Raw genomic sequence first — 15,037 nt, 5'->3', positions numbered from 1 at the left:
CAGAGAGAAAACACACGTTTCATCTTTACGCTCCTTCTCTGCATGTTAGAGACAGATTGATATGACATAAACTGAGTTAAGGTCAGGTGTCGTCAGTGTTGGGGAGACTTAAACTACATGTAGTTGAACGACATAGCTTAACTACAATTTGCTGTAACTTGCTGGTAGTTAAACTATATTCATATTTTGTGCTGCATCAAGTATTTCAACTACTTTTTGGGTCATTTTTTGTAGTTTAACTACTCAATTTACAAACTACAATTTTGGCCATTAACATATTTTTCATTTTTTAAAAAGACCTATATTATATACATTTTATTTTACCATTATTGTGTTCCAGAACTCTCTTTGAAAAAAGGATGAATCATGAATCATGTCATGACATGCCAACATTGTTGTCACACCGATCTAGAATATGTCTGCCTCCTTGTATTTTTTATTACATTTTTTGTTGACTGATTTACATTTCTGATTTACAAGTGGGTATTGGGGTAGGATTTTCATTTTCTCTTTATATTACCCAACATGTCTATAGATTACCCAACATGTCTATGGTGAACCTACCGTATGTTGACCGAAAATGTCAGCTTTTTTTCTTTAAAAAAATAAAACTGAGTTGAGGGGCATATTTCTGCTGGCATGTGAAATTTTTGTAGGCTATCATATTGTGTTTCATATACACCACATGTTAATGTATATAGCTACGCTTGCCCCAACACTGGGTGTCGTCCTGGACTGTGCCTGCGTCAGTAACTCACTTCACTCTCACTGTACTCCTGCTCTCGTCCACCAGCAAGTTGTTCATGTCTTCAACAGTGACAGCAGCTGTTTTCTCTGCTGAAGACTGAACCACCACTGGAATCTGAAGAACATACAAGATCACGGGTATAATGTAACGTGTAACGGGTGTGATGGTAAATCCTGAATAGTAGAACTACAGAGGCAGAAAAGATGAGCTGGTCTTTACTTTAAACCTTTAGATTATGTAATTTCTAGTCACATGCAGAATAAATTAAGTCTTTTCAGCCTGTGTTAAAACAAACGCACTTAGAGTCAGGTATACTTTCTTGCAGTTATAGTGTTTTTATTGTTTTAGTAATCTGCAGGATCAATTCATTCTCTTTAAAAGCAGCATAATCCTGTCAGTCCGTGGCTCTCTGAATAGATATCAGAGGGAATTCTCATTTTCAGAATTTGTGAACAAGACCAAAACAGTTTCCACTGGGTGTTACTATTTTTACTATATGTGATAGACTTGCTGCTAAAATGAGGAAGAAAAACATTAATTTGGTGAGCAAATAACACATAAAACTGCTTTACAGTCCATGTTTTATGAATCACAAAGATGTAACAACATGTGTATGTACAACCATGTACAGTGTTCAATACAATATTACAACAATATCACTACACTTCATTAATATGTTCAGGTAATTCGCAGACATGCATATCTTTTATGTCAAATATCTTATGAACAAAAACAGCAGTTACATAGATTAGTAAGATGTTTGATTTGAAGCATTTTCTCTTGAACAAATTTGATCACTGTAAATAATAATAATAATATGACTTAACTGCAAAATAACTTATAGTATTAGTCCATTTAATTATGTATATATATGTTTTACATGTACATTATTATTACAGGTACTTTAACAAAGGTTCTCATGATAGAAAAATAAAGCTTTTAAAAACAACTCCTCTGAGTGCACTGCTGACCATTCAAATATGCTTTCACAGGTAAGTGCTCGACAGTAAAGCCAAAGAGTAAAGTCAAATATGGCTTTGAATTCAAAGTGTGTCATCAGCTCTTTTTTATGGCTTAAAACCAATAAATATCAGTGCATGATACGTACATAATAATTCTATTAAAATATTTTTTATATTCAAAAGATTATTTGATTATATCAAAATACATTACTTACTAAACTACATGTAGTTTACACTAAATTGCCCTTTAAATGGTTGATTAATATATTGAAACTAAAAAGTAAGATAATGATCAGTAGCAGGCACAATGCCATGTTAATTAAAAATTAGAAAAAGAGAAATATTAACACGGGCAAATATTTTTTGAAGTAAAAACGCTGCATTACATAGGATATTCATGATATGATGAACAAAGAGTGTAACTAAAATAATACACAACATTCAAAATGCGGTAGGTAAACATTTGTTGTGCCTTTTACACATGTTGAAGAATAATTTATAACAACAATTTTTTTTTACCCTGTAAAACAGACGTCATGATTACCTTGTAAAAGCAAATTTTAGTTTGTCTATAATAAAGTTTATATTGAACTCATCAATATCAAAGCCGACAGAGCAACAAAAATGCTACAAAATGACATCATATCCTGCCTGCAGTCTCTGGAAGTCTTCATGCACACAGGAATCTGGTTTTTGATCATGAGGAGAGGATGTGACGTCAGGAGAGGCTGAACACAGGCCCGCTGTCTTCTCACTGTTTACTTCAACAGCACAGAGGTCTGATGCTGTAGTTAAGCTTTAAAACAGGTTGACAACATCATTCACTTCGACTTTTTCCCATAGTAGCTGTATCTGATGTAGAGATCATTGACTCTTCTTAGTCAGTTGTTTACTGTCAATACATTATAACTTGTCAAACTTCTTTCTTGTTTCTTGTTTTTCCAGTTGCTGGTCTCATGCATTGTTAGTAGGCAGTCCTCTATCCACTTGTGTTTTCCTGCAGGAACAAAATAATTCATCAATGACATATTGGTATACATATACATGTAAAAATGTAAACAAACTATAGTTATAATAATTTACTCTGTGCTATAGATTTGCCAGAGGAAGACCATCTTACAAACAGATCTAGCTCGTCATCAGTCATCAACATAGAAGTCGTCATCATACATTTGACAACAAACTCCAATTAAAAAATCTGTGGCTGCTTGTGGTGGAAGAATGATGCATGTTTTGAATGTTACATGAATGTTTTTTCCTTTCCAGTGACAAAGAGATGTGTTAAAACAAACCAAATTAACAATACTTTATATTAGGATAATGGCTAACATTCATGTTAAACAGAAACACAGCATTTGATTTACTGTGACTGTCTATATAGAAATGGTTTGCATGTGAGAGTAAGCGGTGAACTGAAGACACTAAATACTTAACACTAAATGCCCGAGTTCACTGTAGAAGAATGAATGTACGTACTCGTGTTTGGTAAGAGGGGCTTTGTCGCAGGTGACCTCTCTAAGCTGCCCCACCTCCAGTGTCTGAACTCCTGTCTGTTGCATGCTGTCCGTCGGAGTGGATAGCCCCTTCAGCTTCACTTCTCTACAGAAGGGACACACACAAAGGTTTAAATTACAGTAATTGCAATTTGCTGACAGAGTGCACAGAAGCAGGACATAAACAGACATCCACTGACCCGTTAGTGTTCCCATCTCCTCCTTCAAACCCTTTGAGACCCGGAATTTTCTGTCCAAAGAGTTTCACAGCAATGAACATGAGCAGACCGCAACGGTTTCTGTAACAGCAGGTGGCGTCTACCACTAAGAAGACCAGCAGGAAGATGAACATGACAATGCCAGCCACGGTGCCTTTGGTCACTTTGCCTGTAGGTAGAGAGGGATGGAGGGGGAAAGGAAAGACCACAAAGATTTACTTTCAAGTGGACTGAAGTCTTCATTGGGGCAAGCAATATATTTTAGTGGTTTGTTCATTTCAGAGCTGTTTGCATTACCACTCCTTTTTTATTGTCTGAACCAAATTTCGTGGATGTGTTATGGCTGAGGATGTAGAATAACTCCTAAGGAACACATACCACCTTGCGCTCCGGTTGCGAAGTTGAGCTTGGCAGGGATAGAGGAACCATTAGCATTGACTGCTGTGACTTCCAGTTGATATTTAGTACTGAAAGACAGGGCCTTGAGGGAAACATTGCAAGCATTCGATGGAAGCTCCTCCTCAATCCACTCAGCCCCGTCTTTATCCTGGTGAAAGAGAGAGAATAGGAGAGGATAGAAAGAGGGGTGTTAGGAAATAACATGAGAGGACAAAGATTGAAAAATTGAAACACAAAACAGGGGAGAGACTTAACTTGTAAAGATCGCAGTGTTTTAATTTAGTTACCCTTTTTCCAATAACTCAAAAGACACAAATGACAAGGAACAGACCCACACCATGCCGTACCTGTCTGTACCGTACTATGTACTTCAGCACAGGCGTTCCAACATCATCCTTGCATTTAAGAGGGATAATTGCAGATCTTTGTTCTATTTTTTTCTCATCATCTTTCAAAACTGGACTGTCTGGTTCACCTTCAGGCAGGAGGCGCAGGGACAAAGAGAAAAAAATTGAGTGACTCTGGTGTCCAATTGTGGACTGCAACTTGTTTACATTGTGCATGTTCTCATGCCATTAATCAATTTCCTTTTGGGATGATAAAGTTAATCAATCAATCAATCAATCAATCAATCAATCAAAAGAAGATAAAAAACAACATCTATAAAGTTAATGACAAATGTCATTTGAGCACCCTCATGCAAGGAGTAGGCTGTTGACTCTACTCATGACCATTCCTTTTCTATTAAACAGTCACAAATATTAATTAACACATACCCATTGGATTTTTGTTATAATACTGAGCATTTCAGTTTATCATTGCTTACTTCATCAGATCACTGTGTGTTTCTTACCTCCTGAGGATGGATGTCGGTGTATTACATGGTGTTATCAGCAGCAAGAGTGAACATCAGGCAGCAGATAATGATGGTGTGGAAATGTCATGATGTTTGGAAGAAAGATGGATACGAAAATGAATGACTGATGAGAAGGGAAAGCTTTGCTTACCATACATACAGTATACACATATTATAAATTATTAATAAAATCAAAAAAATTGCACACGATTTGCTGTGTGTTGACAGTGTGTGCTAGTGTGTGTAACACTTACGTATTCCCTCGGTGCGGACAGTTTTTGTGTCTGAGTGCTCTCCCACTCCCTCTGCATTCACGGCGGCCAAACGCACCTCGTACAATGTGTACGGCTTGAGGGAGTTGATAGCTAGTGTATCTAAAAGAGCACAAACACACACAAAGACATAGTTAATGTAAGAATTATACATTATTATTTGTGGCAGAACATATTTTAAGGTGTAAACCATATTAAGTTCAGTGATTCTGGTTTTCTCTTGTGACCCATGATACACAAATACAAAAGCCTTCACAAGGAGTAACTGTTACCTGAGGCTAAGACTCTGACCTCCTCCCACGTTTCCCCAGCAAGTTGTCTCCACTGCAGGGCATAGCCTGTGATTGGTGTCCCTCCGCTGACGGGTGGGGTTTTAAGGGAGAAGATGACTGAGGTGGCCGCAGGTGAGACTGACAGGTAGTGAGGTGGACCGGGCTTGGCTATGGGTCAGGAGGCAGGGTGGAGGATTGAAGAGGGAAATACAAATGTTAGAAAATGGCTTAAAAAGTATAAAATAAAATGTGGTTGCATCAGTTTTTCCTTCATCAAAGACAGAAAGTCTTACTGAGTATTGCAACATCTCTTGAGGCATTTCCAGAGGAGCCAACAGCCATGCAGGAATACAGTCCACCATCAGAGGGCACCACTTCTTTAATCACAAATACACCATCCTCAACATAGACTCGACCAGGAGTAGAGCCCTGACAGAGACAGACACACAAAGAGACCAATGACATATTAGACCAAACATGAGTTCAGAGGCATGTGAAGTGGCATGGAGTTGAATTTGCAGTGGCAATATTGTGAGAATGTGTGTGTGTAGTATGCGTCCATGTGCTCTTACCACTGTTTGTCCATTTTGCTTGTTGAGCCAGTGTAGCTCAGGCTGAGGATGTCCAGAGACGTTACAGGACACAGATACATGTTCACCTGCTGACACATGCAGCTGCTCTGCTGTGATAACCACATCTGAGGCCTCTGAAATGAAAAATCTGCATTCTCATGACAGTAACCACATTATCAACATTTAAATAACCAGTGTGTAAGATTTAGTGCCAACCAACTGAATTCCCCCCAATCACTAAAACACGTCAATTATTATTTTCAGGTGATTATACACTATTTAAAACATACTCATAAATATTATATTTCATTCCCGACAGGTCCATTCCTCTTGATGCCACTAAATTCTACACACTGTATCTTTAAGTGTTTTCATTTTTTTATTTCCATGTGTCATTATAATACAACTGGATAAAGTAGAGTAAAAGGCTCATGTTTAGTGCTGATTTATGGGTACATTTTTAGTTATCAGAAAAGTGGAAAAAAAAGTTGAACCAACCAAAGACATGAAGCATGATGATGTCGCTGCTGTCAGATATCTTGTTGCTGGCGGTGCAGACGTATTCCCCATAGTCTGCCCTGGCAACAGACTGTATAGTCAACTGGCTGCGATCAGAGTTGAACTGATGACGTGAGGGGTCATAATGCACCGGCCTAGAAGTGGGAAATGCAAAGCAAAATACATATTGAGTGATGATTTACAGACACAACTTAATGAGCTAGGAAAGGAAAAAAAGAAGCCAAAAGAGGAGGGAGACAGTGATGTCACAGAACATTAACTAAGCTAATAATAATAATAACAATAATAGGTGTGATTTATATAGCGCCTTTCACAGACCCAAGGACGCTTTACAATGGATAAAACAAACAAATAAACAAGACAAACAATAAACGGAGGTGGAGGATCTGAGAGACCGAGGGGGAGAGTAGGTTGACATGAGTTCGCAGAGATATGTTCACACACACATGCATGTATGCACGCACGCACGCACCCACACACACACACACACCACTTCCTTGGACACACACACACTCTGCTCCACCCTCTGGCACACAGACTAGATGCTACATTAGCAATACTGAGAGTCAGACAGGGGCACTGGTCTACATAAGAACACAAAACAGCCCAGTTTTGTTACACATGGTAAATGTCCTCAGCCAAGATTGTAATTGAAAAAATTAATATTCATGAAAAAACATCATAGTCTACTGATTTAAGTGAAAAATGCATAATGAAGAAGGCAGTCAATTGTTTTTTTCTTTTATAAACAACTCTTCACAGAGTTAAAACCAGGTCTTACATGCTCCAGCTGATGTTGGGTTTTGGGTGACCCTCCACCAGACACAGCAAGGAAACGTTGGTTTCTGCCATCACTGTCTTCACCACTTCTTTCATGCGCACAGAGGGAGGAACTGCAGAGCAAGGTTCATATTTTAGGCATACGTCTACTGATTTTACACAAGACAAAATGCTCTGCTTCAAATGTTTTATGGCATCACTGTTAGTTTGAGTGATATTTGTTTTTTATGCATAGAGCCTAACCCTTAAAGCATCCCTAACACTCCATGACAGCTTTTTCTTTTAGCTTCTCTCAATTAATGATCATGGGTGTCAATATCTTACTTAAAAGCTCTTTAACAGCATCTATAGCTTCTCATGCACACATTAAATTTTTCAAGAACCAAAAACCATGACTATGTCATAATAGATTTTTAGAGACACTGGTCTCTATTTAAATCATGATGTGCAGGAGATACTAACCATTGACGACAACAGAGATGGGGAGATCTTGACGGATAGGTCGTCCTCTGATCTGGGCCTGACACATATATGTCCCAGCATCGTCTCCCTTAACTTTTCCAATACGAAGTGCGTTATCTTTCATCTGATGCACACGCCTTCCCTCTGAGGTGATATCAACAAATAAAGAACCAGGCAGAGAGCGATGCAAGAAGAACAGACATGCAACACAGATATGCAGAGAAGTGATGGAAAGAGAAAAAGGCAGAGACAAACACAGAAAGGTAGATTTATGATTCTGGATGAAGTCCAACACTCAGTGACGTTACTGCAGCTGGACAAAGAAATCAGACTGCAGAGCTTTTTCTGCGGCACCACGTGGACAACAGTTATTTAGCAAAAGAGACAGTCAATTGTATGCAACCAAAACATTTCGTATCTATTTTATGTCTACATGTAAAACAGTGAGAGTTGCAGACACATAAATCCTTACTTAAAGTCCCCCTCCACTTATAAATGTGTGTTCCTTCATGTTACTTCAGTTGGATGTTTGAGCTTCCCTGTGCAGAATGATGGAAACTTTGGTGGAAAGTTTCTCTGTGCTCATTGAAATCTTAGTTAAAGGCTTGGGATTCGTGACATCACAACTATGTTTTAAGCCGTATATATTCAACTTACACAAATGTGATGTGGAAACTTGATGCCTCCAGTGCACAAACACATAGAATGAACTTTACAGTGAAGTAGGACATATTGTGTCCAGCAGTTGAACTTTGATGTCATTTTAAGAATTTCTAAGTTGGCAATTTAACTTTTTTGTGGAAACAGCATGTGAGACACCAACTATTATAGGTAATAATAGTATAATAGGTAATATGTTACCTATTAAGTTTCATTCCTAACAGTGCATTGTTGTTGGTCTTACCATTTGAAGGGATTTCTTCCCCGTCTCGTAACCAAAGAACATTCACTGCTGGCCGGCCAGACACCAGGCATGGAACCACTGCATCTGTGCCCTGTAGAAACTCATGGTAGGTGGTGGTGCTGCCAAATGATGGACCCTCTGACAAAAGAGAAGATTGTAAGGATGCTTATTTTGTTTGCAGTAAAGCAACAATATTTTCTTAATATCATCATCAGTTTGGCATTTGGTTCATTAAACAATTCCTCCCATACTGAATGTGAGCAATGTCAATATTAATATCATTATATTAAACATGCATTTGTATCTGTGAACAGATTACACACACAATTATTGTATAATTGATATTACATACCATAAATAAACAGCTGTTTCTCCGTGTTATCGGTGTGTCCGCTGTTGAATTCACAGTGACAAGTATACTTGCCTGCATCACCCATCGTAGCCTTCTCAATGACCAATTTTGAGGTGGTCTCATCCACTGGTATCACTAATTCACTATCTACATCCTCACCCTCCTTTAGCCATGTTATATCTCCTTCGTCCCCAGCTAAGACAGGAGAGGAGAAGGAAAGAAAGAGACAAAGGTAAGGCAAGAAAGAGAGGGGGTAAACATAAATGTGGAGGCATATATTAAATTATCTAGAAAGAACTTCAAGCTGAAACATTCCATATACACACACAAAATTAATGACTCACCTTTACACAACAATATGATCTTTTGTCCCAACAAAATATCTTGACTACTGGTGATAATGTCCATCTTAGCATCTAGATAAGACAGGACAGGAAAGGGAAACATCTTACTGACAGTTTTCCACTTAACAATCACCCGATCCAAACTGATGCTCTGTGGGAAAGTTCAAGTCAAAGTCATTTGATGACATCAGATTAATTAAATATCAATCAGATTTTTTGAACATTTTTTATAGTTTCCTAACTAACAACAAAGTCAGGGTGGTAATGATTTTCATTAAAATTCAAATGAAATATAATACATAATAACAACACTGTGCTTCTAAAGTGTGAAGAGAGTCTACTTTATGACTTTATGACTTTATGACTCTGCTTTAAAATAACATAATAGTTCATAATGTGACAAAAGACATGAACAAAAACTGATTGCAATACATAAATGGTAACTATAACATTTATTTATAGCTATATGGTGAAAAAAACTGCAAAACATCAGCTAAATCAAAATATATTTTTCTTTTCTGAATGTTTAGATGAGCAGAAACCAACTGAAACCAGTGTCTTCCCTGTTTATACAGATATGGAAACTTGAGTCTGGGGATAGAAAGAAGTTAGATAATGGTAATTTCCCAAGGAAATCCAATGCTTACACTTAAAAAGACCAATATAAGCTCACTGAGCCAGAAACAACTTCTGCTTACTCTTGCTTTGTGATGTGGATCAAAACATGTCATTACAACACTGTCTTTGCAGATAAATCCAAATAATGTAAAATGATCTCACCTGTGCTGTAAACCAGCAGCAGCAGCAGCAGCAGGGCCATTCTCGCGATGGAAGATGAGTGATTTATCATGTTCACCTCAAATCAACAGTCCACAGTTTGACTTTTGGGTTTTCAGCTCAACTGGACAAAAACACTCAAATGTTTTATCGAATAAAGTTTACACCTAAAGAAACCTCAACAATCTGTAACCCAGAATCACACTGACACTCGAGACACCTGTTCTGCTGCCTACCATAACTATGACAGGGATAGGGTCTGTGTCAGAGGTTATATAGGGGCAGCACAGGATAGAAGAGGAAACGAAAAGTGGGTGGGGGGAATAGAGAGCAAGCAAAGAGTTTCTCATCCCTCTTTTGACTGCAACAGAGTCATTGTTGATCATCCATGAAGAGAAATTCAGTGCCTCCCCCTGCTGTCCCTTTCCTATTTCTCCTTCTTTGTTGCCTCACTATTGCCCCTACCTGTCATTTTTCTGTCATTATTTTTCTATATCTTTAACTCTTTTTATTTTCTTTTTACCTCCTTCCTCTCTCCTTCCCCTCTCTCCCCCCACCCTTCCCCTCCAGGATGAAAGAAAGGGAGGCAGCCCCCTAGGGGAAGAACAGATGGGGAAAGATATTATTATCATTCCATCGTTTTTTCCTCTCTCATTTAAAAATGGCCACTATCGTAGCTGTTTCACCATCATCCAAGTTCCTAGTCCACTTTATCTGCAGATTATTTCAACTTTGAATCATCTTGGACTTCCAAATCTACTTATCTTGTGAGAACACTGAATTAATGTCCGGTTCCAACATGATGTTGTATTCCAAATCACATGCACATTACTAACCATTATCTTTATGTACACATCAAACAAATTGTACACTGCTAAACATATTGTACATGTTAGTTTTTGTACATGGTCAAAACTTGTTTCAATCCAAACTTATTTACAGTTTCCTCTGCATCAATAGAAGCACATTTTTAGGGGGGCATTATTGTTCATGTGCAATAAATGTATCTTGCAGCACAATCCGTTGTCGCAAACAACACAAATATAAAATAAAATAAAGTTATTGCAATCTAGCACCCAAGAACACAAAAAGAGGTGAAATCATGTTCATGGATGAGGTAATATATCAAAGTTATATTCTCATAATATAATTTCATTGTAATAAAATAGTAATGTATGAAAAATAAATGATGTTAGGCAATGTTCATTTGATGGAGACAGCTTCGGCAACAGAATGTGGAGCAAATGCAATGAATAATCTCCATCATATACTGTTGTAATACAAACAGCAAACAATAGACAATAGCTAGCTAGTTTGTCGAGTTCCTTCATCGCTCTGACGTATCATGTGTTTCTCTGGAGGTTATAGCAAGTAGAGTTGGTAAAGTGGTTGACGCCATTGACATGACTCTCAAAGCAACAGTCTTTTCAAACACATACACAGCTTTTGTACCAAATTCATCACCATTGTCATGTGATGAAAACTATATCCTGTAGGATGCTGGACTCCACACTTCATTTAGTAAAACCTCCCTGAAACCCAATTTACTTCAAAGAAAACATTTTGAAGACAACGTTAATGCCATTAATGGCAATAGAAATAGACTTTAAACTGGAATACAATTGCTTTACAAAGATTGGGGTCAAAGACATACAACCATCTAGTTATCTCTTTTACTGAAAGTCAATGACTTATGGAAATATATACTTTTGAAATGGTATATGAAAGGCTATAAAATGTTATCTTTATAAGCCTTTTTCACAGCTGGCATTTTAACTTAGCATGGTAGGTCTATGGTAAGTCATGGTGTCAGGACCTCTCCTGGACCACAGCCAACCTGGAACTGTGCAATGCGTACTGCATACTGTGCCTTAACATGTTAATATATTTACTTATTTATTGTGTACTTATTTATTTATTGTGCACTTATTTTTTTTATACTCAGGGATTCACCAACTTAATTTCGTTGTTATGCTGTCCACAGTAGAACAATGACAATAAAACTTCTTATGTCTTAAACACAGGTGTTACTAATAACAGAAATAATGTGTTTATGAATTGTAAATAGCATTCACATCAACTCTCAAGTTGTAATTACACTGGGTGTTGATTCTGATTTCCCGAACTGATTAGATTCTGATTGACAAGGTCCCGTTTTGATTTGATTTCCATTTCAATTTGATTCGAACCCAACCCCTAATTACAACCGGGGAACTGGAATTCTTCTAAAAACTCAGACATATCTGATTTGTAACTCACTGTACTAATACAGAGATGCCTGGAAATCAAACCAAATCTGTCAGCTCACATAATCAGTCATTCAATGTAATTTAAGCTAGTTTGAATGGATATAATGTAATTTTGTCAATGCAAAATACTTCAACTCTTTCCTATCTATCCCAGCCATCTGATATAGTGTGAGCCTTTATCCAAGACATTCATATCACAGTAAGCACAGGTGTAAAATAAAAGATGGCTGAATTCTATTTAGCTGCGATGGTTTCAGGGTCCAGGTGCATGCTGCATGGCTGTTACATTGTTTAATATATTCAAACAACTTCAGTGAAAAAAGTCTGTGGGAAATTCATAAAAAGTCTCGAGTGGGTTTAATCACAAAACTCTTTACACAAACTATGGTTATTACACAAAGTTTGAAGCTTCATGCTGTAACATTTCTGGGATAAAAGGGTCAATGACATGATCATCCCGGAGTGACACGCCCAAACATCCACACCCACAAACACCCGGTTTACGTCACTGCTCTTTCATCTACGTGGTGTTAGTGCTCGCTGCCAGTCAAGTTTCATTCCTCTGGGTCCTATCACTTCTATTGGCTAACAGCCAGCCTGCCCCTCCCACCTCCCCCTTGATAGGTTATCAGTTTCCACACTGCCGTCCGGACAGCCAGTCAAAGGATAGAGAGTCCAAAGGGGCTACCTATCAGGTTGATTATCAGGAGGTGCTATTATGGCTCATTAGAACGGAGTGTGCTCATAATGAGGGCTGTTAACGAGGGCCATTAACGAGGGTGGGCACACACTGCAACACAGTTGTCTTTCTAGCTGTGTTTTTCACTGGATAACTTCTGTAATTCATAAATCTGTGAAAACTTTTGTTTTAAATCTTTTGTTTTAATTTATGCTGCCATTCACATTGGAATAGAACAAGTCCACTGCATGTTACAATCACTATGTGCATCATTCATGCTGCATGTTATTCTTCAAAGATCCCTTCCAGACATGTTTTAAGATGTATGAAATACTCTACTTTAATAATTTGATCAGTCTGATATGATTTCTCTTCTACTCCCATCCTGTTCCTGGTCGATGTTTACAAGCAGAAAGCTGTTGAACAGTTGAGCGGAAACAAAAGCAGCTTTTGGCTGCAACTACCGTTGTGTTTGCAGTGGTTTGTTCTGAAAAAATAGCACAAAAAAAAGAGAAGATGCTGCATAATGTAGACATGTCCCTGGTTGAGATAACAGATGCGCCTACCTGGAGTCCCCACCATGTTTACAATGAACGAAAACACACCCCAATATTCAGGTGATTATACAATAATTAAAATTAATACTTAAAAATGTTATATTCCATTTCTGCCAAGTCCGTTCCACCAGATGCTGCTAAATCTTACATGCTGGTCCTTTAAGGTGACATGTTGAACTTGTTAATTGCTCATTACAAATCAAGCAGTTAAAGAGCAACATTATCATTCATTTGGAGTTGTGCTTCTTGTTTGGCTCTATAGCTGCTAGTCTGGTAAAGTTGCAGGTTGGACAGCTAAACAAAGAGCTGAAATTCACTATAACACTGATTCACTGTAGGTTCATCACTGTGAGTGCCACATCTCACATGGAAAATTGTCATTTCACACATTATTATTTTACAAAATATTAATTATTAAATTGTAGCTGCTTCATGAAATATGTGAAAATTACAGTTTGACAGGAACAAACCACCTTCATTATTTATTAGAGAATGTTTTTCTTACATATATAGAGAATTCTGCAGATTTTAAGAAAATGTAATTTTTTAAATAATGTAACACTAAGATTACCTGTTATCAATATTAGCTATAAACTACACTCATGTAAAGTCATCCTTTCATCCAGGATAACACACACACACACACACACACACACGTAGACACACACACGTTCAATGTTCCTCTCTTTGTTTTTGTGACCAATAAATAAACACAATACTGAGAACAATAGCCACTCTGTTGTTGCCAAAATCTTCACATTATGTTTATAATTGTATTCACAAACTCACACACACAAATACACAAACACATGCCAACATTCAATTTTGGTAATGTAGTAGTGTTATACAATCTAAAGAAAAAAATGCTTTAAATTCAAGAAAAAGTGAGCCAACAATGTGATTCTCATCCAGATGTCCAAGTACCATACATGTTTTACTTCTAAATAATTAATAGGGTATATAAAATCATTAATGTTAGTTAATTATTTAGATATATGGTATAAGTTAGTTGTAGGTAAAATATTATTTTTCTCACTGATCCAGAGTCAGAAAACTTAAAGGTGTCTCTTTTTGACCAGAGTTGCCAACTTTTACTATCATACAACAAACTGTAACTTTAGCAGCCTGCTATATGTTGCTGTTAATGTGTTAGGCTAGGAGGCAATGCACGTGTAGTATGCACTCTTGTGTCTGTGTTTCTCTGTGTGTTTCATCTCAAACTATACTGTACAATAATATAATACCTTTACATAGTTTAAAATTGAGTATGAACACATGTAACACGCAGAGACAATAAGCTGACAGCTGAAGACATGAGGACGAGACAGCAGGAAGAGGGGCTAGAGACAGAGACAGACTCTCGTGACTGGAGAAGACACACCCTCAGTCTCCCCTTTGTGTGAACAAGACAACACAAGAGACCTGAGTGTGTGTATGTGCGTGTCCATGTATCTTTACCACACAGATAAACTCATTGGTTTATGTAACTGGAGCTAGAAACACAGTAAATAGCACAATCTAAAACTATGCAATAAGGCAGGTGGTGAAAGGGGGGCAAAATATGTTTTTATTATATTATATATAGGTATTATTCTTATTATTCTTATTTTTTATTTAATTTT

The 15,037-nt window shown here is 37.4% G+C and overlaps 1 protein-coding gene across 1 annotated transcript; it reads right to left on the bottom strand.

Annotated features, from left to right (window-relative positions):
- Positions 1-2,210: 2,210 nt before the first annotated feature.
- ncam3 (neural cell adhesion molecule 3) lies at positions 2,211-10,025 on the bottom strand. Its single transcript, XM_062422926.1, has 17 exons — positions 9,934-10,025; positions 9,154-9,225; positions 8,810-9,004; positions 8,458-8,595; positions 7,554-7,697; positions 7,093-7,204; positions 6,291-6,445; positions 5,793-5,926; positions 5,514-5,649; positions 5,221-5,388; positions 4,931-5,050; positions 4,674-4,676; positions 4,168-4,295; positions 3,800-3,968; positions 3,404-3,590; positions 3,187-3,309; positions 2,211-2,707 (listed from the first exon to the last, which is right to left on the bottom strand). Exons 1-17 carry the CDS (start codon positions 10,001-10,003, stop codon positions 2,665-2,667), a joined length of 2,097 nt encoding a protein of 698 aa, XP_062278910.1. The 5' UTR covers positions 10,004-10,025; the 3' UTR covers positions 2,211-2,664.
- Positions 10,026-15,037: the final 5,012 nt, after the last annotated feature.

Source organism: Scomber scombrus, chromosome 7 (genome assembly GCF_963691925.1).
Source record: "Scomber scombrus chromosome 7, fScoSco1.1, whole genome shotgun sequence".
NCBI lineage: Eukaryota > Metazoa > Chordata > Actinopteri > Scombriformes > Scombridae > Scomber > Scomber scombrus.
This window is presented reverse-complemented; position numbering and strand designations above follow the sequence as displayed.